Source organism: Orbicella franksi, chromosome 12, assembly GCF_964199315.1.
Source record: "Orbicella franksi chromosome 12, jaOrbFran1.1, whole genome shotgun sequence".
Lineage (NCBI taxonomy): Eukaryota > Metazoa > Cnidaria > Anthozoa > Scleractinia > Merulinidae > Orbicella > Orbicella franksi.
Window position 1 is genome coordinate 3,478,180 of NC_138156.1, and position 26,874 is coordinate 3,505,053.

Sequence of the window (26,874 nt, forward strand, 5' to 3'; positions counted from 1 at the left end):
AAACTCGTTACGCTCACTGACTTGTTCATCATCGTACCACCGGGTTAATGTGAGGTAGGATTATCTAATACTTCTAACTGGAGAATTCAAAGGCATTAGTGTCTTGCTCAACACGTCAGGGGATCGCACCAGGGCCGCTCCATGCAGAATCCAAGGACGTGTTAACTGAAAAAGCATCGCGTCTTCTACGATAGCTGGAGTCCTTTTTAAATCCTTACTTTCCGTACAAATTTACAAAGTTAATTTTAACCTAACACACTGACTCGACTACCACGTTAATGTGATCAACGATCAGTGTTCTAATTGGCCGTTTTCACACTAGAGACGGATAATCCGTCTACGACGGGTTATCCGTCCATTACGGATAATTCGTCTTAGTGTGAAAACGGAACGGTGCTCATTTTAGACGAATAATCCGTCTATTCTTATCCGTCCGATTATCCGTCTATATAGACGGATAATCGGACGGATATAAATGGACGGATAATCCGTCTCTAGTGTGAAAACGGCCAATAAGAGGGTTCCACTGTTATTCCATCCTCACTTTACAAAGACGTTTTATGTAAAGACAGGCAACTCATAGTTATATACATGTTATGTGCAAACATGTTTTTATTCAGTAGGTCAATTATTTAATTTACTACAAACATTATAAAACTATTTTACGTGTAAAAACGCATCCGTTTCTGCTACGACATAAAACCTATATAATATAATGTTCCATCAGTTATAAATGTACAATAATTGCACTTTTTACCATACACTTCTACGTTGTAAATGGTCTTTGTTTTATATACTGTTCTTGCTTCAAGCAGACTCATCTTGATAATAAGTATAACTTTATTTTATGTAGACTCTATCTGGAAATTTTTTGATACAAATTGTTTTTTTCTTAACCCTCAAAGTAGTTGCTTCACACTTAGAAACCATCAGAAACTATTTCAATTTTCATGTGTCTAGTTTTGACTATTTAGTGCTAATTGTCAGATTTTTCAAGTGTTAAAAGTGGTTATGAAATACGTTAAGAAATGAAAAAATCCAAAAACCTAAATTTAAACATGACGGGTATCATTTTAAACACGATAGAAACATACAGGGGTGTTTTCTTTATTGCCAAAGTGTTCTCAAATAACCGGGGTGTTTTATGAAATCAAAGGAGATCAAGTTACACCAGAGAAGGCTTTAGTTTCCTTATATTATGATATAAATGGAGTGGGCTTTTTTGCAACGCCCTCGGCCTGTTACATTATTTCTAGCTTCCCGTTAAAAATTTTGAATATCGCAATGTCCGGTTAAAAAATATCCCAGTAGAATGTTCCTGTTCCCCTACATCATATTCATAGTAGAGTTGTTCCTACTGAGCACGCAAAACAAAATCAAACTGTCTGTTTTTCATACTATGGAGAAACATGTTTTTAGTTCCTGAAAGCGTGCTTAGTGGCCAGTCTAAATAAATCTCTCTAAATACAAGCTATTGCCTATAAATAATCAACTGATCCGCTCTTCATAGAGACGTTGATACAACTGTGGATTTTCCGTAAACCATCATCAATGGAGGAAGATTGTCTGTAGAAATAGAAAGTTAAATTAGTCGGACAGCCACTAGTCATAATTAGTACAATTCTACTAGTATAACTAATGCGGCAAATGCTGCAATTTGCATGATTGGCTGAGCCACTCGTACACTATCAGCCATTATAGTTCACCACTAAATTTTCTCCGATTCTTATTGGTTGGAATTGATCACGTGACGCGATAGTGTTCATCCGCGGAGAGACACTATCAGCCCATAGTGCCCGTCCGCGGAAAATACCCGGATGGATAGTACTCGTCCATGAAAATATTTCTGTAAACAAGCGGGCTTATAGAAAGTAGGCAATTGAAATTGTATTCAAAGAGTTTTTGTTTGTTTTTTTCAAATTTTCCATTTGGCTTTCACGGCTTTCATCTAAAAAAGTTGAAAAATTCAATATGATTTTTGAACTGGCGCGCGGAAGAAAATTTTGCGGTGAACAATAAAGAAAATAGAGTGTTTATGTCTCGGAACTATCGGTCTGATAGTTGCCCCTTGGAAATTTGATGTTCTTAAAACTAGGATATTTGCCCTCGACGCTTCGCCTCTCGGGCAAATATTTGCTTTAAGAACATCAAACTTCCTCGGGGCAGCTATCAGCCGATAGTTCCACGACAGAAACACACTATTGTTCAATTAGTATAAATCTACTAGCGTTCTATCACGAAGGCCGTTCTCTGAATGGCTACGCTACTCACTTTCTATTGTTGTAAATAGTGAGTAGCGTAGCAGCGTACACTGGGGGTCGCTTCTTTGTGTTTTCGAAGTGTCTTTGAAGAGGATTTAGATAAAGTTTTGAATTACTAGTAGATTTATACTAAAACAATGAGATTATTCGCTCTCCATTACTATGCGTGATAGTTGACTCGGGCTGCGCCCTCGTCAACTATCACGCGATAGAAATCTCGAGCTCATAATCTAATTGTTAATTAGAGTGCGGTGGCTGTCGATCGTCTACGAAATGGCAAGTTTTTAATGAACATTTAGATGCAAATGGCCAATTAAATTTCTGAGAAGACTAAAGGAAGGACATTAACGGTATTGTTGACTTTAAAAACGTGAAATCATTGCCAAAATAGGTTCGCGCGCGTAAACAATTGCAAATTTCCAAAGAAAATTCAGTCTGTGCGATTTGTTAAAGTGTAATGTTTAATGTACGTGGAAAAATAATTGGAAGCCATTATTTCCGTTAATTTCAGTCGGCCGAATCAACTATCATCTCATAGGAATCTCGAGCTCATAATCTAATTGTTAAATATGAATTGCACGCACCAAACGTTACTTAGTTCCTAGGCCTGTATATTTCGCCGTCTCGGATACATCACCAAAATTAATTGAACTAGGCAAAAAGGTCATAACGTGGACTCACAAGTACGCAGTGCGGACTGATTTTACAGTAAGTTACGAAATGCCGGTCTTGGGGGCGAAGCTACTGTAGGTAATCGCAGAAGTGTTGATAAACTTCATCTACTTCAAACTTCCCTTTTGCTTTGGTTTGGCAAAGAACTTGGAAAAACCAGGATACAGAAAGATGGTAAAGAATTGCACTGTTATACAAACAAGTAAACTAAGTACAATCAACTCCCCCTTGGCCTTGAGGACACCCTGCATCTACCTACGGACATTCCGCTATTACGGACAGAAGCTACATCAATGGCCGATAAGCTGTTATTACCTGAAAGAACAGTGATATCTTGGATAAATTGCTGAGCCATGTTTTCTTCGTGTGGAGGATGGGGAAGGCCGGTAAATACTACAACTAAAAAGAAAAAATAAAATCAAGTCATCACCGTGATCTACCGACACCACCCTGCAAGCAGAGCCTTTTCTTACGGTACATATGCTTAGTACCGAGAAAAGAAAAAAAAAAGATAAAAGAGGCTCTGCTTGCAGGGTGTACCGACACCTTCACAACAACAATTTTTTTCTTGAAAAACTCACTACTATACGTCCAAAATTGAAAAGTACTAGAGACGGAAAGTAATACGCCATATGCATACATGCCATTACTATCAAACGTACTCAAAACAGTTAATAGGTACTGAAAAGTTTTGTAAGTGACTATATGAAATATCATATCTTGATGATACATTTTTTATTACACTGTAACATCGATGTCTTCATACTGAAAGTTTTGTTTTGAGTCTGCGGTCAAATATTCCTTTGTTTTAAAAGGCGAAAGGTTCAATACAAAGTAGAAATGACCCTTTCGCTTCGTTTGTAAGTCAAACCGCTGATAACTACGATAACAACTATTTATTTGCTGCGTTCAGTTTTTTGGTTCAAGGCACGTGAGCACTAAATGATGCACACATGTTTCTCTACTAGCACTGAAGATTAACACGTGACGGTGTTCCAGTAGAAGCCTACCACATGACCACTTTTAATCAATGACGCACAAGGAAATTCTAGCACTAAAATAATACACCTTACTCACATGCTTCTGCAGAGTGAGTTCTAATCAGCTGATTCACTGTTCGATACCAGTTAGTAGCCGGCTGTGTGAGAGAAAATAACAAGGAAACTTTTAGTACAAAATTGAACAACACACATATCCTTTAAGGCGTTATACCAAGCCACATCGCAGGCCAGTGATTTGAGAGTTCACCAAGCTAATCTTTAATATTAACTTTAACTTTTATTTATTTGGCAGTCGGCATATAAGGCATTTCACAGCACTGAGACTGGTTTGATTTCTGTCACCAACGACATCATGCTATCACTGGACAGCGGTGAGAACGTTTTTTTTTCTTTTTTGCTGTTAGACTTGTGGGCAGCATTCAACAATCTGAATCATAGTCTGCTACTGTCACGACTGGAGAAAGCTTTTGGTATTACTGGAACTATCCTTCGATGGTTTCATCTATCTTGCTTATATATAAGCAGTTTACGAGCCAGTGAAAAAGAGTGAGACAATACCGCTTGGCATAATGAATAATGTGGCATAGTTTGATTTTTGAACTATGCAGACTGTAAGCTGGAAGACTCACTTAAAGAATTTACTGATATGAGTTACAATTTATTAAAACAAAATCAAAATAGACAACTCCAACTCCGACGCTGTACCACATAATACTTGTGCATGCTTACTTGTGCAAGCACATGATACTTGTGTAAGTCTTTTACTACACCGGGTGACCGAACTTTTAATATGGCTGTCCCCAAATAATGAAGTAGTCTTCCCCTTTTGTTTTAGAAATATTTTTTCTGTAAATAGGTTAAAGAAGTGTCTTAAAATACAACTGTTTCAGAAGGCGTTTTTAAATAATATTCAGGGTTTATAAGTAGTTATATTTTCTTAAACATTGTAATCCGCAGCTGAAAATGTTATATTGATATCTGCACAATATAAATATATCAATCAATCAATCAATAAATTATTATTATTATTATTATTATTATTATTATTATTATTATTATTATTATTATTATTATTAGTGTTATTAGTATTATGTCCTAACCCCCAAGCTTACCGCCAGTCCATCGGCGTTCCTTGTCAGAAACAGGCCTTCACGTGTCATGTGAATCATCTAAAATTAATACATTTTTAAAAAAATTACCCATTGGACCTTTTCATGATGAACAAAAGTAATTTCACATCAAAGAAAATCTTTAACAATAACATAGTAAGGCAGAAACATACGACGATAGAGTAAAAGGAAACTAAACAAATTAAAGATCATTAAGACTCGGAAAGATGGGATCACGAAAAAAGCTTTTGATAAGCTAGGAACTCGAATTTCAAATGCGATGTGCTCCTTTAACCCTTTTTTTTTTTAATAACACTGATGATGTTTGCGTGGTAGAGCGGTTTTCATTCGAGTGTCGAGAAAACTAATTGGTTTTGCATCCACTACGATACACGATTGGCTAAAAAATCTCGCGCCACTTTTTCATCCAATCGGAAGTCAAACCAAAACCAATCGTGACTCGTTCGCACTCGTTTTCCCGCGCTTCGCGTCAGCTACATGTAACCACTTCGAGTTTTGATTGGTTCACTGTATTGTCTGCGCCCTTTGTGATTGACTGGAGTGATTACTTTGGTTTTGGTTTTACAACGCTCAGTTGAAAACCGTGACCGCTCTAAGGATGGACAGTAAAAGTAAAAGAGCTTTGTACCCTGACTTCAGCAGGAATGCGAAGTTCTTTGAGTAGACGCGTGAGGGTTTCATGTTGCGTATTATGGTGATCCTCACCTGCAGTAAACAAGATCAAACAATCTGGCGATTATTTCTTCATCATGTCATGCAAAAAGCAAGTACAAAGCGACAGGAGCGACGTCACAAGCTATCTACAGTTGCTTTATTCAGAGCCACGGAGCTAAGTTAAAAATTTTGCTATATCAGAATCTACCCATTAGCTTTCGAAAATGAAACAGTGAAAATGTTGTCTGTAATTCACAGATATGGCATCTGACGGCCCTATTCTCCCGGAGGAGAGCTAGGAACCAAGAAGAAGAAGAAGATGGCATCAGAAAGCAAACCGTTCTAGTTTCCAGGACTTTGTAATTCATACCATCAGTCTCGACTATCTGCATGACTCGAAGCTTGGATCTAGTTTCCCAGAATGGCACCATGTGTAGAACACAACTCAACTGAAGAATGAGTAAGAACGTGTAGTCATAAGGACCCAGAACCAATCCTGTAAGAAAAAAAACAATACAATTACTGAGTTGTATGTCTACACATTAAAGCAACGTGCATGACTGTTTTACTTAGGTAATGCAATGTCATAATGAACGAGTGTTAGTTTCGAATATAAACTGCTGTTGAGCGGTAGTTTTCATAAGAAATGAAAAGTACACAAAAATTGGGAAGGTGCTAGAACTCAGTGGGATTTGAACCAAAAACCTCCAGAATTGAGCTTCTATGGCTCAATCAATCTGACTAGAAAGATTTAACTCTTTAGTCCTTCAGCCTTGTAAAACATGGCTCTATGCAGAACTAGCCTGTGTCACAGCCACCCCTTCCCCAAAGAAAAAAATCTATATGCACAAGTGTCTCTCACCTTCACCCACTACAGTGGTATTCATCGGCCAAACATCTTAAAATAGAAGCACACAAAAAAGCACATTAAAACGGGATACTACCCTTTTTGCGACGAGAACAAAAATAAGAAGTACTTCAAAAAAGCAAAAAGAAATTTACCGATATATCCTTCTTTGTTAAGTGTATTTTTGTCCAACTGTGCGAAGCTGTAGAATCAAACATGACAATACCAGTCTGCTATTTGCAATTTCAATATTTGAACACATTTACTCTTACGCGAAAAAAAAAAAATTTCTGCATGATAACAACAAGATCAAACTTCCAATTTCATCTGCAACGACATCTACGAAACTCGAAAATGATTTTTAATTTAACTTTAAAAAGCTACTAACAGCGGCACAAGTGTGAATTCTTCATGTTTTCTTAAACAGCCATTCGGATACATTTGACAAATACTTCCCCGCTACCCCAAACCAATGTTGCGGTTCATTTGCTTCTACTCCGTCTTCGCAGCTGTAAAACAGTTTAGAAAGCCTGGGCGGGGATGACTCTAACGAATTAAGCAATCATCTCTAGATGTATTTAACAAGTAGTAGCCTGGGAAAATGATGTCAAATTAGAAGTCTGATCTTGTTGTGATCTTGCAGAAATTTTCTTGGACGTGTCTTTGTGCCTCTGTCGTCGACTGTTGGTTATAAAATGGACATATTCAGAAACAATGTGACCTACTTTCTGGCTATGCAGACATTCTTCCCCAATAAAACAGCATCCTGTGGATAAGAGAAGACGAAAAAATAATGGCGTCAGTTTTTTTTTTAAATGTATGAGTAAAGAAAGTTCGTTGTTTGTTGTTTGCATAAAGGCATATTAGTGCTATGAAATCAAAGAGACATCTTATCGTTTGTCCAGCATATGTTGCGTTCGTTTCATGAAAAGTCACAAACGTAAGTCACATCAAAAGCAAGTGTATGTCCAGGTCCATTTATTACTATCAACAGCGAGAATTTTTATAGACATGATGATCGATGCGAATGCAGCCATAACACTACTGGAAAAAAAGACCTGGAAAAAATTTCAGGCTTTGAACGGGATTCGAACCCACGACCTTTGCGTTACCGGTGCAATGCTCTCCCAACTGAGCTATCAAAGCCACATGAGAGCGGTCGTGTGTGGGTTGGCCCTTCATGTTCAGTGGACGTAACACTCGGCTCAAGTATATGAATTCCATGGTAATAGATATCCAATTGGACATATATCACCAGAGAATTTTGATATTTTGTCCCCTGAGGTTTACTGCTGTGTGAGCCATGATGAAGCACGATATAATCTCCTCCAGCATGTAAAGAGCTACCTGACACACGGCAGAGCAGAACCTTACCTTGATAATTCCTACATAATCCTTTAAAGTCATTGTCTGATGTCCAGGCTGAGGAAGAGAGGTTTAATGAGAAAAGAAACTCGTACACAGAAAAGCTTGAAGGCGTTTGCATCTCCCCAGCGCTAATGAAATTCGAGGGTAAAGAAGCTACATGCTAACAAATCTGGTACCTCAGACCCTACCTTGACTAGCAAGTCCCCAACGACACTATTTTGTATGGCATATTATGTTTCGCTTGGCGTCCAATATTAGTTGAGGGTTATCCCTCCGCTAAGCTTCCAAGAAAAATTATGTTATTATACACCAAATTAGAATTAGAACGTTCATTGGCTGAATTTAAATACTAGGGAGAAATTACCTTTCGGAGATGAATTAGGCATCTGACACGGATAAATGGTTATATAAGGTATAAATCCAGTGTTTAGATGAATTACGTAGTCAAATTCGTCTTTGGCTGATTTGTCTTCAAGACTTGCCGACTTGAAGACGAATTTTGCCATAATTCGTCTAAAAACTTAATTTATATCTCGACGATTTATTCGTCTCAGACGGATAAATCGCCTCGGCAGATGGATAAATCGTCTCTCGCAATAAATTCGGCATCGGATAATTCGTCTCTGGTATAAATTCGGGCATTAAAAAGAACAAAAACAGTTCTTTGAGCAGCCAATTATTGTGCATGTCTTACATGTGTCCTGAGTGGTGGAAGCTGTAACTGCACACTCCGGTAGATTTCATCTATAATGCAAACAGCAAAAAATATAAGTCTAGAATCTAAATTCCTCTATCTCAAAATAATTACGGAAAACGTGACAGACGTCGCGCGCAATAAGTTAGTCAACAAAGTACACGACAGCCCAATTATTTCCTACCTTTCCTCTGTCCTCTCATCCACGGAAATCTATGTTTTCGATATATTCCACGAGAAAAACACTCAACAGGCAGCTCGTGATCAAAAAACCCTGTGCGCAGAAAAAGAAGAAAAATTACCTTCATTAATAGATGATTCAACTTAACAACTGACTCAGAAGCTTGAAGTACCAACTTTTCGTGTTTGTGTCATTTCTGTCTCATTCAAAGGGTATCAATAATCTATGGCAATTAATCACCAGTTATGAATAATAATTGTCAATAATTCAGAAAGCTAACAAGGTGAGAGCAAACGTGTTTTCCCAAACCTGGTTTTCTCAAAACCGATCAAACACAATGCTCGTCCTTGTATCTGATAACTTTCTCATGTCTTGTCACCTGCTAGCTTGACCGTGATATGGCAATGATATTGTTTATTAAGAGACGGTCAGTTGAAACAATTCCTAATGCCAAGGGTAAATGCAATCTACGGTTCAAAAATAGCTTCAAAAGTGATTTGGAAGAACGAGGAGCTAGATTGCGCAAGCAATTAGACAAAAAAAAAACTCACATCAACGTAGAACGTGATCGAAACTGGGTCGTTTTCCTCTACATTGTATAAAGAGTATTTTATATATTCAACTTCCCAAATTATATTATGAACTATTATATTTTATATTTTATATTTTAAATTTTAAATTTTATATATTAGTTTGCACTTTCCCGCCTACGCTATTTTCTTCTATTCACAATTTGCCCTTATGCTGCCTCCGTTTTGAGAGTATAATAAATGGTTTCGCCACATGATCGTTCAGAACATCAATTTTACCTAGAACAAGAGTGTTTGGTTTCATTCCTCCAAGTCCAGAAGCCTACAAACAAACAGGAAAGTGGTTAAGGTTGAAGCAGAAATATTTTATGGAGATTCTTGATATCGTAAAAGTAATATCAGAGTTGTTGACTCTTCTTGACAGATCAAAAATTATTCAATTGTCACGTGAACGTGGCCCAGTAACAATATCTCACATTGCCTAGCAACTTCGTATGAAACAATTTCTCGAATCTAACTCCAGCCCACAAAGGCAAATATCTCCACCCTTTGCATGTGAAACTAAGTTTGTAAAGTCGCTGAGACTTTCTTTTTCGTTTTAAAGATTTTTACATTATCACTTAATCAACATTAACTACTTATAACAATAAATGATTGGGGTAAAATATATATTTAATTTAATCCAAGAAGTGAAAATACCCTCCTCGACTTGTAACTTGGTTCAGTATCTGGAGGTTTTTATCTGTAATTTAATATCGAAGAACATCAAATTTCCTACCATCAGTAAGTTTTGAGCGCCGGCTCGTATAGCACTTGAAACAGTCAGCTCCACAAACGCTTTTATCTCCGTGCAGTCAACAAAATTCAACCAAGTTGTTACGTTACACCTTTGTCTCCTCGTAGACTGTAAATACCATTAATCCATCAATTAGTCAATCAGTCAATCAGTCAAGCAAGCAAGCAAGGATGTAATGGATGAATGAACGAACGAACGAACGAACGAATGAATCAGTCAATCAGACAGTTGATAATAAAACAGAGCTTTTTGATCTAACCCATTCTTTTAAATGCTCAATTTTTTTGGATTATCTAATAATACTTGAATGTATGATACATCCGAACACGATAGTTGGTTGTAAATTTCTACATCCACCCTCACAGTATATATATAAAAACTAATTACTAAAAGTAAAAAAATGTCCTTACCTGGGCATCAAATTCATCTACTTGCACGTGACCAAGGATATAAAGACCACCCTAGGAAATGATTTGACAAAGCTGCCTTGAAATAAAAGTCAAATGGCCAGCCTGGGCAGACATCTTCATTTTATGAACTTTTCGTATGTTTCAAGGTCGTTAAGACGACAGAGTAGGCCAATTTTGATAAATTTAAACTCTGACTTGGCTATTCCTCGACTTCGATACATGTGATTCCTTTCATTTCATTTTTTTAAGTCTTGGAGTCAAGCAGAAGCTTTAATATATCGAAACTGGCCTCTATGGAGTCAACATTACGTTGGATAGTATTGAATGGTCCGGTATTGCACTACATTAAATTCTCTTGCATTGTATTGCATTCACGGTGCAGGATTTCGCATCAGGTTGCGCAGCACAACAGGCTGTAGCAATGTGACACATCAAATCAGTCAGTAGTTGTCTTACCTTCTTGATGTCATTGACAAAGTCGATCAGTGGGTAGCTTGAACGAGGGTTTGACACTAGTAGCAATACCTGGCAAAGAGAGAAGTGATAAGTTAGAATGCTATAAATTCATGTCTGCCAATTCTGTTCACTGTGTTCAGAGACATGATGAAAAATGATCACTAATGCTTGACATATTACTTCCTAACCTGCGGTCTCCAAAATTTTACATGATCTTTCCGTAGGTCCAAACGAAGAAGGTACTTTCTCACCTGTAGACATTAAAAACACGAAACTTGAACACTTAAATTTCACTAGACTGCAAGCAGCCTCGAATGCTACTCGCTGCTTTGCTGCTCCCTAGGTACTCTGAGACTGATCACTGTTTACTCTGCCACCAACATTAAGGTTGGTTAAAGCTGTACTGCAATGCCCTAACAAAAACTATGGAATAAAAAAAAGATGTAGTGTACTTGTTAGCAGAACATAATTTGTAAGATATCTATAATAAGATGTTCGGGACACAAAAGTCTTTGATGGTAAAAAATGGCTGTCTCTGCAACCTTGGCTTTTGTCTGAAGGTTTGTTGTTCTGTACTGCACTATCCACCGGAAAAAAAAAAACACTGAATCAGAGCTACTTGAAAATATATGTTATGCAACGATTCATTAGCAATAAGTGAAAAAACAAGAACACCTATCCACTTTTTTAACAAAATTCCTAACCTTTTCCTCCTCGTTTTGAACTACCGAAAGTTTACCGTTGCCTACCTGATGGTATATCAAAGCTTGTGACACATCCCCCCATGGGGTGGGTGGCGCGCGAAGAGAGATCACCACAAACAAAATGATCATCAAAGCTACAAAAGACAAACAGAGATTAAGTAAACGGTAACTGTAACCTTGCCGATGCTTCCGGTCACGTTTCCTGAAAATACTTTGGTCAAGAAAAATAATCGCAAAAAGTATGCATGCTTTCTTGTATCAAATTATATTCAGTCATAAAGAAACCAACCACTTTGGGCTTCAATAAAAATACACCACTGTAGAAAAAGTAAACATCCCTATGTTCTTATGAGATAATACCTCACGTCTTGTTTGTTATCATAACTGGTATTTCATAAAAGGATGTAAATTATTTTTCTCAGTGATAACCTACCCACGGCAAGAGCAGCATATTTGTAATTGATCATAAACATGATAAGAAAACATAGCACAGTGCCAAGAAGAGCTGAAATAAACAAAAATACAATAACCAGTGAAAACATCTTTCAAAGTGTTGTTTTAATACCAAAGACAGTTTTTTTTTCCATTACTGGGAAACGATTTTCCATGTAGGTTGTCTAATACAGTTTGTACAACTTAGGTACTCTATAACAATTTGTATAACTTTTTTGCACCAATTTGTCCAGAACAAAAAGGAAATGTTAAAAATGTTCAGTGCGCTGCATAGCGAAACATTTTATATTTAAGATGCAAATAAGTACAAGGAATCTTTTGGTTACCCCTGTGATGTGACTCAAAAAGTACTTTTAATTACGAAACACCTTGAAGGCACCAAGGAACCGCTTGAATACAAAGGATTGGAAGGCAAAATCGTTTGGTTATCTCTGGGACATAACTCAAAGCGTATTGCAAACCCTAACGTCAGTATAGAACCACTCGGACAACTTTGGCTCATTTCAGAACTCCATGAAAACATGGCAAAATGCACGTTCTCTACTTGTATTACTGTCAATACAGAACATGAGCTTGTGCGTATAGAACAGAGAGTGGGGACAACGGTTATAAGAAATCCACTGACCTGTTTGCCACGAGAAATACTGAAATGTTGGTCTATGAAAAATAAAGAAATAATTTTTAACAGAAAATACTCATAGACACACGTTCTCCAATCTCAGAAGAGCAAACGTATCGTATTTTATTTCGTTATGGTGCCCATAAAATTACTCCTTTCCTTTCCATAACAAACAAAGAAATAAAGAAGTGAAAAGTTCCCAGCCTTATATTCAGCGGAAATAACAACATCGCAGGCAACATAAATAATGCTAGTTATGCAAACATGATTATATTTGGCATCTAGGAGTTGCGAACCTGCACTGCAATAAAACATTAGATGCAGTTACAGTAACAATTTACCTAAAGTTTGGTGCAGATGCGACTTTGAGTGCAAAACAGGCCATGTTGGTAACTCCATACGACAGCAGAAAGAACATACTGACCAGCACAGCTACTTTATTCAAGTTTCCAATTAAGAGGACAATCTATGTTACGAAAAAGGAAGAATGCGAGATGCTTGCATTAACACAAAATAATAGGAGTCAAAGAACTCAGGGACATAATCACTTTTAAAGTTTAATTGTTCTTAAAATTAAGTGTACCAAAATCTCAGATCACTAGCACTCCTGAAAAAAGAAAAAAGCATTATATAGAAAATATTACGTTGGTAGAGGTATAACGGGGAATGTTCACCATAAGTGACCCTGATCAGCTCGTTAGGAACACTGAGGCTTAGAATGTATAAAAACAATTCGCCAGAAAAAAAAAACTCTCTCTTCTTGCTGTAAACATGCCAGTCTTTGTGGCAGGGATGGCTTTGTACAGTCACTAATATTCTGAAAAAAAGTTTTACCTGTACAAAGAACCATGAGATAAGGACAGCTCTCACAGGTTCTCCATTCCTCCGAGTGACTTTACTAAATGGACGCAGCAAGACACCTTTGGAGTGAAAAAAGTAATACAAAAATACCTCATGAATGAGGTTTAGTTTTTTTTTTAGCTTTCTCTGCATTTGTTTAGTTGACGTGCAAGTACAGTTAATGTGCAAGATTTACCTAGAAGATCATCCTTAGCAAGAGCTTGTAAAATTCGTGAAGCACCTGACAAAAGAATGGTTAATGCAGTCATTCTCTTAAGTTAAGAGGCATAACATTAGTTCAAAAATTCATATGGAAATGCCAATAGTAGGTCAAATGTTTGCTTGGGAATAATAACATACCTATAAGACAGCTGAGAGCTGCTGAAAGAGTGGCAGCAAATGCCCCTACAGTAATTAACCAGGGTACTTTGTTTATCACCTACAATGTGCAGACAAGAAAGAGGGAAAGTTATAAACTGCACATAAGCTTCAATTTAACCACCCATCTAACAATATATAAGTCTGCGATTACATAGCTTAACTCGTTCTTTTAAGAGAAAACAAAACATCAACCACAATGATTAACATGACAATGGTGAATGGCTATCAAATGAACTACAAAATCGTCTTCAATGAGAAATGTAGGTCTGATTCCGCTGAAGACCAATTTACCTCAATATAGTTGTAGTTGTTTTTAAGTAAAGGTCTTGTACAAGTAGCACTGGTAAAAATCACTGCAGAAAAATAAAACTTCTTAATATTGATTGAGTAATGTTTTTAAAAACAAGCAGCAGTGTTTTATCCGATTCAAAACACAGGCGTAGCTAAGTGTTTTAAACCCGATAAAACACATGCTGCGAGTTTTTTGAATAGATTCACACATTTGTGTTAGACCTACTCATTTGTAGAATAATCCTTGGGTTTATTATTACTTTTCTGGAGAAAATTGGCTGCAAAATTTAGCTGTGTCTTTATCAAATTTAAAGACACTCATTAAACATTCATTTCTTTTGTATTTCCTATATAACTTATGAAGTGTAAATAATGTGAGCAATACATTTATCTTCACTCAAAAGACTCTTTTTTTAATTGCTTATTACCTTTACATTCATAAAAAAATTATATTTTCAGAGAGGCCTTTTGTATGTATTGCATGATTTCATATTGACTGGTTATTCTTGAGCTAGAAATATACAATTATTCCTCAACCTTGGCCAGAATTTAGCCCTCACCCTACTAATTGCTAGAAAGTGCTCAACTATAATTTTTTGTTCTCCAGCTTATTTGAGCGACAATGGCTAAATTGGAAGGAGTAAATGCAAAATATGATTGCGGTATATGAACTTTGGTGTCACAGTGATAGCAGTTACTGTACATCGATAACAGTTCAAAACACACACTTGGCATTGGTGTAGAAACTTGGTGTTTTAAATTATTATCTTAAGTCTATATATTAATCAATTTAAATAAATTATTACTATTAGCCAAAATGGCACTCTACTCGAATTTCATATTAAGTAACCAAAGGCATAGAAAATTGAAAAACATTACCAGTACCGTCATTACATGCAGATTGTACATCTCAGTTAGTACATATTATAATAATTATTTCTTCATAATTAAACACGCAGGCAAGAAAAATGGACTTACCTAAAACAATGTACACAATAAATGTAAAAACACTTGCTCCTAAGGTACCAAATGGAATTGCATAACCAGGTCTTTTCAAGTCTCCGGATATGTTGGCACCAGCTGATCAAGAAAACAGGAAACATGTATCTTGCATTAACTTGACAGAAAGCATGAGGAAATCTTTTGATTTACATCTATGTAATTAGCATGACAGTGAACAGTTCCACATTTACTCAATTGTACAAACCATAAAAAGGTAATGGAATTAAGTCTACAAGCCAAGTGGCGTATCAAGCTGGAGCTAATATCCCGATTTCTGTAGCATGAAGTGACTACATGTAGGAGTATTTCTACTCCCCCCTGGATGGGACACTAGTCCATCCCAGGGTTACCCCAAGCATTAAGGTCACTGGTACCCATTTATACACCTAGGTGGAGAGAGGCACTCTGAGAGTACAGTGTCTTGTCCAAGAGTACAACGCAATGTCCCCGGCCAGGGCTAGAACCCGGACTGCTTGATTTTGAGATGAGCCCACTAACTATGAGGCCACCATGTACACCCCCCTCCCCCCCACCCCAACTTATACAAACCATACCTTTCACTAACCAAGTTTGAGGTCCAAACTGTAAGATACAGACACATTTTTTTTTTTCACTTTGATTTACAGCCAAAACACAAAGTATATGGGAAAGGAAAAATAGAAGGGAAAAAAACCAAGGATATGTAGTGTATGTACACATTGAGAAGAGGTTAGTAAAATATTTATTTTTATTAACTCCTCAGTACTGTGTATCTGGCAAGTTCAGAAAACCATTTCACTTCAGGTACAACTTACTGTACAGTAGAATATGGCCATAAAAATTCATCTGTTACAGCATGCATAGTAACTGAGAGATAATGTAAGCTTGAAGATTTACCTCTTAACTAGCCAAGCACAAGGGCCATATTGGAGAATATTGGCCCAAGGTTGTGACAGTATGGACCAAGTGCAGTGAGGACTGTGCAAAAATGACCCAAGGCCGATATTCCCCAGTATGGTTCAAGCAAGCCAGGTTAAGGGCCCATTAACCGATTTATGCGCGCGCTCGTGCGCGTTGCTAAGGAGGTGAAATTTCACTTCCGGTTACTACATCAGCCTGAGCGCAGAAAATAAAAATAACTCAATAACTTCCAAATTCGCTCACATTTTAGACGTTTTTCTTTGTGTTTCACAAAATGTAAAGTAAAAAAAGTACAAGCAAAGAAAAAAAAGAGAAAGACAGAAAAACAAGAGCAATAAAAAGAGAAAAACTAACTCTGTGTGGCTTTGTTTGATCTCACCGAAGTGAGCTGGAAGTGTAAATTGCGCACGCACTGATAGGATATCGGGAGCACTTCTGGTTTCTTTAAATGCTAAAGGAAACGCGGTTTTTCCTTAAATCCAGCCTTTTTTTGACGGATTTCGATTAAAACCAACGTTGGAAACATAGCTATGCATTCCTTTTTCAAAATCATGCTTTTTTTCAGAAAATTACGCACTTTTAATATTTTGAAATTCTCTCAAAATCTGACCTTTTAGAAATGAAACAAAATCGATGCATAGCGTAATGAGGATTTAAATTAAAATATTAAATCAATGAAAAAAATTCTGATAAAGTAATTTTCCTGGGAGCCTTTGCGTTTTTTCAGTATTAGTCACATGACCCTGGGCGTGGCCTGATGACGTCATCACTAGTGTTGCTGATCATGAAAAAGTTAAAACACATGAAATAACTCTGAAGTGACTAAAGATGACGAGGTTATATGAGAATAAATTTTCCCTAGCAACGGCTCGAAAAGATCGGTTCATGGGCCCTTAAATAAGTTAGTAAGTAGTTATAGTTACATGGCAGTCAAAAACAAAAAATTCACAGCTTAAACTGTTGCTATGGAAATGGTCTGTAAGGCAAAATTCTGTCCAAGAAAGAACCAATCAGAAAGCTTAGATTTAACTTGCCATATGATAAACAATCAAATTTCTCTATAACGTCTGAGCCTAAATCCATGTAGTGAATTTGTAAACACCATCCATACCCATGATTCCAGTGACACCATTAAACAGTACTCCAAACACTGTCAATGCATTTTCTTCATGACCTGTTGTATAGTCTTTACTAAAGTCACGCTGCAGAAATAACCATTAACCATTTAATTAGTGCGAGGAGTGGTGGTCTAATATGGGAAATCACAGTGTTGAACTATTAATCAAGTGGTCTTAAGGTTTGAGTCAAGGCTGGGGTCATGGTGCTGTGCTCTTCACTCATAGTCCCTCTCTCCACCAAGGTTTATAAATGAGCAGGCAGGACACATTATTAATAGTATCCCTATCAGGAGAGGGTGGAGTAAAAATGCTCAGAGTCACTTCATTCCATTGAAACTGGAGAGAAAACACTGACTTAATGGACTACAGGGGTTTAATGCTGACCTTTGGATATGCAAAAAGTAAAAAACTTACCCACAGATTGCTGGTAAATGTTTTATGTTTCCAGCCTGTGTAATTGTACGAATCATTCTGCCAGTAAAAAAAAACAACCAGGAAATAATTCCATATCAAACAAGATAATGGGTATCAACATCAGACTGAATACATACTCTGTTGTATGTCTAATCACTCATCATTTCAGGGAAACCAATAAACCAATTTGGACTGCCAGTAGATATTTTGCAGACAAGAACCCAAGCATGCATAAAATTATACTACCCTGCAAAAAAGCTGGTTCATGAAATGCATAAAGCCACACTAAGGAATGTACTGTACCTTATGTTTAGTATTTCCGGCTCCTGGTGATATGTGATCTTTATGATGCATGATCAGGAAACTGACCTAGCACAAATGTATAGAATGTTACAATGTAAGATCATAATCTTATGATAATTAAACCTCAGTGGGGAGTAACTCCTATAAAAAAAGGACAAAGGTGAAATTTTGAAAAGAACCCCTAAGAGTTACCAAGATCGTGTTTTGTGGGCATGACTTGACTTTTTCTCACCCCTAAGAACTAGTTTGACAACAACACATTAACTGATTTTTAGCAGCATTTAAGACGATTGCTTGATGGTACTCTCTACTTATAAAGCTGATCGTCAAATATCTCCTGCCATATTTTTTTCGGCTCAATACCCTAAAGGGTGCCCCAAAACTCCCAATGTGGACCTTACACTGTACATGTACGAGGCTGAACACCCCAAGAGGTAACAAAACCACTTTTCTAACAATACCCCACCCTGGACACCAACAGGAACATGCATGCAAACACAGGCGGTGATGTGGTGACGGTCAGTTGAAAAAGAACTGAGGAAAAGAACGAGTCTCACCTGGGGTGAGGCTGCAAAGACCGCCCAGGACAGGGAACATTGGAGGGACTTTATGGGGACCTACAGGGAGGACTACTGTAGGTAAGTAAGTAAAAGGTACAATGAGCATCCATTCCCTATTCTTTTCATATGGGAGTTCCCTCTGGAATTAAACTAGTTAAATAAATGCAATATTAAGAATTATATGTCTTACAATATATCCCCTACTCTTGGGAAAGCAAGCTCAAAAGCAGTAAAACGTTATTGCAGGTAGTCTGTTGTCATTGTAAAATGGTTTTACTGTTGACTCAGGAACCCTCAAAAACTTAGTTTCTTGATTTCTTTGAGAGTTCCTGAGTCAACAGTGAAACCATTTTAAAATAGTTATCAGGAGTTTATTCCAAGTTTATCAGGATGTGGGAACAAATGGCCAGATATAAGAAAATAAAATGGTGTGCTTTCCAATCAGGTTTATTTAGTAACAGCTCTTATATGTACAAAGAGCAAAACTGGATCAAAATTTCCAACATAGCAAAAAGTAACACCTGTAGGGAACACTGTATGAAACTAAGCAACACAGGAGAGGACTACCGCAGTAGCCTAATAAGATAATGACTCCAATGAGTGACTAATCATTTCTATTTATAGCACTATATACTCTATGTCTGCCAAGGATTCTGGAATTCTAGAGAGTTTTGGCTCTTAAAAAGTCTTATTTAGACTTTGACAAATTAATGAGGTTCAAGTCATCAAGGATAAATCTAATGTATAAAGAACAGCAAAAAAAAAAAAACAAAAAAAAAAAAAACAATAAAAACTTTAAGTTGTGAGAGGTTTGAGATATTGAGGGACTCAGCATCAATATTTAAAATACTAATGTCAAAGGATTTGCAGGTTTTCTCATATCCACAAAGTCTTGGCTCTGGTCTCAGCCAATCAAAAATTCTTATTCACTGGCAAATGGGTAATTAAAAAACCCAAGAATTAGAACAAGCAGGATCTAAGCTTTACTACCCCTCATTCTTCTTGCAGCATTTCCACTCTTGTTCCTAGGCACTCCCAAGAGTGCTAATGTTAGCAGGCCCCTAACAAAATGTGTCTCCCTGAGAATCCAACTTATGATCCTGAATTGTTTTATGCCATCACTAGCTTACAGCGCATATCTCTTGAAGTGGCTCAACATTATTTGGATGGTAAAAATAGTTCTGTAGTACATTGTACTATATACTTACAAATGAAGATGCAACAGCAACCAGAACAGCTAGAAAAATTATAAAAGAGGTCTTTGCGAACATTCCTGAAACAGAAAAGAAAAAAAAGCTTTGAATTATTACACCATTACAACAGTGATGCATAGAACAAATTGTAAAATTAACAATAAAGTCCTATGAAATGTTATTTGTCCAGTGCTGATAATTATTATCAATACTGGTATGTTGTAGCTCTGTCTACTCATTTGTCTCTTCAAAACAAATCTTATTTTAAACTTGATGCCATCAAGTGTGATCAACTGGAGACTAGAGACTAAAGAGAACTAACATTTCATGCAATTTTTGCACTGATAAGCATTAGTCATACTCAAACTTTTTATGAAACTTAATCATCAAGTGAACATTACTGGGCGTGAAAAAATGTTTAAAACCTTATGAATCCTAAATTAATCAATTTAACATTTATTAAATAAATATTAAAGTAAACTAAATGACGAGATTTGTGTAGTAAACTGTTTACAATACCTGCACCAATCAGGCACACTAGTAGACACAAAAACAGGACTAGTGAAGCATATCCAAATGAATACCACCTGCCTTCATACAAAACTACACAAGGAGTTAAACTTTCATTAGTCAAAGCAAGCACATGTCTGATTAATTATCAAATTATGCAGTTTGAGTTTAATAAACAGTCTAACTATTTATTATTATTACCAATTAATAGCTGACTCAAATGCAAATGAAACACCTTCCCAAGTGGTTATAAGTGCACCAGAATCTGCATGGAGCAGTATGAGCATTAGCATGAATGCTGGCCAGGATTGCAAGTTTCTATATATAAATATATTCATTTCTTTTAGGATTGCAGTGTTGCGTGTTTGTGAATTCCGTGACAAAAAAAAATGAAATTCACAACTTGCTTACTTTGATCATCAAAATGTAAATTATTCTCTTTGCTCACGCCATCATTACATCATCAGCTCGTGCTACATGTGGTTCTGCGTTTTTTTCAAGTTATAGAAACACGATAAACCAACAAGCATGCAAATTTTCTTTGGACTATTTTCTAAATGTAATTATTGCCACAGGTAGAGTTGAACTACGATTACATCATGGTATCACTTACAACTTAATGCGTGGGATGAAGAATGACGGCCAAAGTTATTCAACAAGGCTTCGACAAAACCTACAAAGACACACAATAAATGACTGTGCATGACTTGAACCCTACATGTATCTCAGACAGCCTGAGATACATGGGAGGAAGAAAGAAATGTCATCTCTAGTACACTTGAAGGTGATCCAGTTGACTGAGGAAGGATTAAAGAATTGTTGTAATGTTGATGGCCATTCCTGCCAGTGCCCACTCCCTGACAAAAGGAAATTTTGTCATGGCAAATTGACAGGAGTTACACCATCTTGCATTGTGATTGCAAAACTCGAGGGAAGTTCACTTTAAAAAAAAAACTTTCAAGCACTTTTTTGGTGTACTCTTAATGGCAGTTTGATCCCTTGAAGAAACAAACCAAATGGAACACCCGAGTATCCTACATGTAGTTTTTAGCTTAATATAACAAGCTGCTCTCAGTGTGAGCTTGTTCATCCTGTGAGAAGCCTTATTATCTGCTGCATTTAAGTACTAATTACAAGTGTTTACTAACCTAGGAGATAGAGAGCAGATGCAAAGATGTTTGCGAAGTAAAAAATAACTCCAATAGAACCACCAAACTCTGGACCTAATGTTCTACTGATCATATCTGTTGCCAGTTAACATAAAATACGCTACCAGTATGTCATACACTTGATGCATTGCAAATGTGCATTTCCAGAAAATATCCATACTTCTCTGGTCCCTATAGACGGAATTATGGTAGGATTTCCTCGGGGTGAGGTCAGGGGGTCGTCAAGACCAAAAAAATTGAAAGAAATGTATCAAGATTACATGAAATTTCCTGAGGGGTGGGATGTGGGTCTAAGAAAAAAAATCCCTTCTATGGGGGAGTTATGGATGTTTTCTGTAACTATACAATATATGTAGAATAGGTTGTCAATAATTATGTTGTTTCAACTGCTTCATACACGCCTTAATCAGGTGATTCATGATCAGGAGATCAATTGCTTATGAACACAATGACTGGAGGCATGGCAGTTGATATTCCTGTACAACTTGTATCACACTCAACAACTCAATGAACATACTTTATCATGAATGTGACAAACAAATAAATGTTCATCCATCTAGCTACCTTGATACTGTCCTTAAGATACAAGTTTAGTAATGATGAACAAATCTTAAATACAGGTTCACATGCACTCACTTGTCTCCTACTGTATCTATAACAGAACAAACCCATTAGACACTGTCTATATAATACACCTGTCCAGATGAGTATACAGTTGTTCAAAAAATTTGACATTAAGCAGGATACAGTAGGCTCCACCCTCTTTGACTGCACCATTGGTTGCAATAGCTGAGATGGATAGCACTGTTATTCCTACCACAAAGTATGCCACCACAAACATGCCAATTGATAGAACTAAACCAGCCTGAAGAATAAATCCTTCAATTGAAAATTAATCAATAATAAGCATTTTAACCCTCCTCCCCTCTTCCTCCCACCTCACCCCTGCAAAAAAAACAAAAAACAAAAAACCCTCAGATGTACTCTTTACTAGACATTATTTTTAGTATCTAGAAGGGAAGTTTTCTCAGGAACCAATGAGTACTTAAGCTGATTAGTTGTCAATTTCAATATTCCTGGATGGAAGCAATTTCGACTGTTGAAGATTGTTGGAAGATTTGGCTCTATATCAGCCAGCAAAGAAAGTGGCATCTGAGAGCCTGTGGTCATTATGTATATTTTCCAGTTGGGCTAGTTGATTCTGTTTGTCTCTTGCACAGTGAAGTTTCTTGAGAAAATATCTGAGGAAATTAAAATTACAAATGTACTGTAGGAGATAATGAAATTTCTGTTAGCTCGTGACAAGTCATCTTATTTCCACTTGCCCAAAAGGGTAAGCCCAAAAATTTGTTGCATCCTGTGTTTCATTCAATAAATATGTATTTATTTAGTGCATATCCATTGATCTCCTTGCTCAGTTAACTCATATGATGTACATACCTGTCCAACTATAAATCCAAGGCGTAAAAACAGAATAACTGAGAACATGGACAAAGTGACCGGCACCACAACACCAAAAAATGTTGACAACTTTCTTCTATTGTCTGGTTCTAAAAATAAAGGGATAAAACATAGAGTCATGAACTTGTAACTGAATAATTGAAAAGAGTTATGATTACTATTCAGCTCACTTACAATACGTACAATGTATGCTTGCAAGTCACTTACATGCATCAATGGTCTGAAAGAATTACATAAAGGCTGATTATCGACCAGCTTTTTGGCTCTTTATTGGCCAGCACTTTCTTGAAGGAATACAAAATGTATTTTATACAGGAGTACTAACATTTTATCAAAGGAAGGTCATCAAGGATTATTAGTTAGGCAAAGGTAAACTAGCTGCTGCATGGTGTTCCTTTAACGGCCCGGTATGGGGCAAACTGACCTGCTGTGAGGATGATTTTGCCTGCCTGGTTTGACAATCGAGGGAAATTTTCTTATAAAGAAGTTCAGATCAAAAAGTTTTACCTGCCTGTGAGAACCAGTTACCCTTCTGCTGTAAACTTTAATGAGATCCCTGGCTGCTGCACTCTTTCATGCTTGGACATGTACAGTAATTTGATATTTTCTGAGCAACATTTCAATCACTTTCAAATTTGGTTTTGGTGAGGTACAAGTAAATCCTTTTCTGTATTCATTGAGGGTCCTCTCCCCCCCCCCCCCCCATAGGTTTGGCAGGATGCAGGATTTGGCTTTTTTTCACTGTGATATTTGGGATTTGAGCTGAAAACTGGGGCGGGAAGTGGGAATTGCAATTATGAGCGGGAGTGGGATTTCGTGATTTTATGGGGTTGGGATGCGGGATTCACAAGGGGAACAGAGTGGGATTCAGGATTTCAATTCTTATGTGACCACATAAATTGTTATTGACCAGCGCAAAAACCACAAGCTGGCAGAAATGAACCTTTTGTGCATATAGCTGTGTCTACCCTGGGTACCAGAGGTTTTTTCTCTGTGTACCCTGTCAGGTTCTGTCAAATGTACCTATCCATTATCGCTTGACTACGTTAGTATTATGAGACTGTATGAGGTCTTTAAGTCCTATTCAATCATTTGTGTTGACCTCTGACGTCAATGACATCTGCCCATTTCAAACATTTTTGATGCTTGCATGTGTAATCTTGGCCCCCAAATCCTTTCCAGTTTTTCTAGTCTTTCAACCTTTACCAGAGTGCCTGGCTTGTTTCGGCCAGAACAGCCACACTGAATGGTGATAATAGTGATTTACTGAACAAAGTATGTAACATTACAAATTGGGTCACCATATATTATGAAAAGGATGAGCGAGCAGGAATGCCTTCCTTCAAAAAGAAACGTTCTGAGGCCAGATTTCAAGGAAAGTGAAGACACTGAAAGCTTTGATGGAAATTGCCAAGTGTGTTTATGGGCTTTCTCTTGAATATGGAAATGAACAATCATTTTCTTTCACTGATACATGGACAAAAGAAAACAAAAACAAAACAGTAAACTGTTTGCAGAAAGAAACATTATAATCGTTTGTGCTTGCTTATCCGGTACCCATTGAATTCTTTTTTGATCTTTTATGCGATATGTATTTTTAAAAAGTTTCTGTGTTAACAATTAAATCAATTATTAATTTAACAAATTAATAATTAACACAGAAATGTCTTTGAAAAGTGGGTGGGATCGGGATTTCCTGGCAAAATAGGGCAGGAAGGTGGGGTTAACAGGAAAAAATGGGCAGGAAAGTGGGATCTGAGACCCATACTGTGGACCGTCTTCATTTGATTGTGTGAGAACTGTGAATTAGCTTTAGGAAACATCATTCAAGCAATTCAAGTCTTGCCATTTGTCATTTGAGGTTTCATACAGGAAGCAATATCATTAGGTCACTCATTCCATACAAAGGGAACGTCAAACTTGGGAACAATGAAGTTCTAATTAGTGCTGCATGGAAAAGATTGCAAATTATTCTGATTGATGTGTGAATTTGCTAAGTTGTACAATTTCCATGGTAAAAACTTTCCAGTAGACCTTCCAGTCTCAAACAAAGTCATACTGTAAACACATGACATGACACAGGATATCCTAAACTACTGTATGTTCACTGTATGGTTCAGTGCTTCTTAAATATTTATTTAGGACTTACATGTACAAAGAACTCTTGCATTTGGAAGCCTTTTTTAAATGACTTCCATAATAGGGTAATTGTATTCTGTTCCTGGCAAGACTCTTTTTTCTTGCAGTCATGGTGCTAATCAGGTGAACAAATGGCTGCTGGTAAATTAGTATGAGGGGCTCAGGAGGAAAATACTAAAGCAGACTAAATTGCACAATCCTGTTATGCTACCAAACTCTGAATTCAAATTCTTGTTTGTTTTAACCCATATTGTTATATATATGTAATAAATTATATGTATTTTTTAGGTGGGCTGTCTGAGTATCGGGTTTTTGACTCTTATGGAACATCCTTAAATGTCATTTCTGTATTGTTAGTTGTCATTAAATTGTGATAAATGAATAGAATATTACATGTTAAATAGCCACCAGCCTGATAGGTACACATTGTAGGTGGACTCAAATGCTGGCTTTACCTACCATGATGTACATATTGAAGTACATAGCAATGACTGTTTTATCCAAGGGGAAAGAGGTATTAATAGTGTTCCCATCACAGAATAATACATTACCTTCAGTTATAACAGGTAAACTTGTTGGTGACCTTTGCTCTTCACCCTCACCAAAATGTGTCATTGGATTGGTTAACATCACAGAGTTACCTCAATTATTGCACAATAAGAAAAATTACTTTTCTGGTGATAGTTCTGTACACCCGAGTACAACTCACAGTTTCATTTGTGCCTTAGGCTATAAAAACATGCCCTATCTGTACTTCCCTATCCATGAAAAATAACTTGCAAGCTGTACTTCCAAAGCATTACCAAAATCAAGACCCTGTATGTAGAGAGACAGCTGAGAAGAAGCATGGGGGAAGTAGGAATCTAATTATCTAAAAGAGGGAGAGATACGTGAAATATAATTATATGGTATCTAAGGCATGTGAAACTCCTTCTACAGGTAATCATCATAGTTGATGGCTGTTGTGGTATATGAGAACAGGGGTAATATATATTTATCAGAAAAAAGGTCAGAAGAAATATTACAGTGGGAACTGAACCATACCATGCTAGCCCCTTTAAGCAGAATTATACCCCAAATCCCGTTAATTTATGGCTCAATGTCCAGTATCCCATTAATTCCAATTGCAAAAATCTAACGATTTTCTTACTCTACTTCCCATTTTATCTGACCTAAATGCCCCATATCCCATTTATTTTCGTCCCCAAATATCCTGTAGTCCGTTAATCTTTTTAGCCTAAATTTATACCCCATATCCCAAAATCCCCTAACATAGGGCCTCAGCTATATATGTAACCATTTGCATGAGTGTGAGAGAGGAAATTCTTCCTTGGTTCCCCAGGACTTGTAGGCATGACTAAGTGTAACATGAGAGGTTTCCACCCTCAGGTGAGAGGGCGAGAGTTGGCAGGTATCCTAAGCTTGGATGAGTGCATAGGCCAATGGGACCCAACCTTTCAGCCTTTACTCTTTAACTTTAACTTTACTCTTTAGTGAGACAACTATTAGTTTAACTATTTAGTCGCGCTATTACTGTACTCAAATGAATATTCTCGGGAAAGAGTAAGCCTAAGCTCAGTTGAGCTTTCGAACAGGAAAACGGAAATAAGCTGTGTAAATTGGTCACGAGAAGACAGAACATAATAATACAATGAAACAATACAAAATACGAAGTACCTTCCGCGACCGACGTAACGTTCTCAGCTTCTTCTGAAACACTCGCCCAGTTAGACGCAGAAGGTAATAAAGAATACCTTCCCATTGCTGGTCTAAACGGGCTACCAGGCAAAGAGACAGCCATTTTGTTGCTAACCCTC

The 26,874-nt window shown here is 37.0% G+C and overlaps 1 protein-coding gene across 2 annotated transcripts; it reads right to left on the reverse strand.

The window, feature by feature from the left end:
- LOC145463352 (solute carrier family 12 member 9-like) lies at window positions 1–26,866 on the reverse strand. Of its 2 annotated transcripts, XM_081447102.1 has the most exons (37): window positions 26,735–26,866; window positions 25,609–25,698; window positions 22,898–23,007; window positions 22,205–22,322; window positions 21,437–21,532; window positions 20,902–20,961; window positions 20,298–20,381; window positions 19,794–19,858; window positions 18,026–18,091; window positions 17,723–17,779; window positions 17,302–17,392; window positions 15,267–15,368; window positions 14,289–14,350; window positions 13,977–14,055; window positions 13,813–13,857; window positions 13,611–13,696; window positions 13,118–13,242; window positions 12,783–12,814; window positions 12,138–12,209; window positions 11,750–11,838; window positions 11,189–11,251; window positions 11,001–11,069; window positions 10,545–10,595; window positions 10,117–10,242; window positions 9,618–9,660; window positions 8,812–8,901; window positions 8,628–8,677; window positions 7,940–7,987; window positions 7,291–7,331; window positions 6,721–6,767; window positions 6,581–6,616; window positions 6,089–6,214; window positions 5,693–5,769; window positions 5,047–5,103; window positions 4,011–4,071; window positions 3,249–3,332; window positions 1–1,566 (listed from the first exon to the last, which is right to left on the reverse strand). In XM_081447102.1, the coding sequence occupies exons 1-37, from the start codon at window positions 26,856–26,858 to the stop codon at window positions 1,505–1,507; spliced, it is 2,784 nt and encodes a 927-aa protein (XP_081303228.1). In that variant the 5' UTR covers window positions 26,859–26,866; the 3' UTR covers window positions 1–1,504. The 2 variants fall into 2 exon arrangements, with proteins under 2 accessions (XP_081303228.1, XP_081303229.1); XM_081447103.1 differs by lacking the exon at window positions 25,609–25,698.
- Window positions 26,867–26,874: the final 8 nt, after the last annotated feature.

Bases quoted from the DNA above. Each gene is read 5' to 3' on its own strand.
- LOC145463352 (XM_081447102.1), bottom strand. From the start codon at position 26,858: ATGGCTGTCTCTTTGCCTGGTAGCCCGTTTAGACCAGCAATGGGAAGG. The intron at 21,533-22,204 runs GTATCCTGCTTA...AACTGGCAACAG, and splicing joins CAAAGAGGGTGGAGCCTACT to ATATGATCAGTAGAACATTA. The intron at 6,768-7,290 runs GTAGGTCACATT...TTGATTCTACAG, and splicing joins AATGTCTGCATAGCCAGAAA to CTTCGCACAGTTGGACAAAA.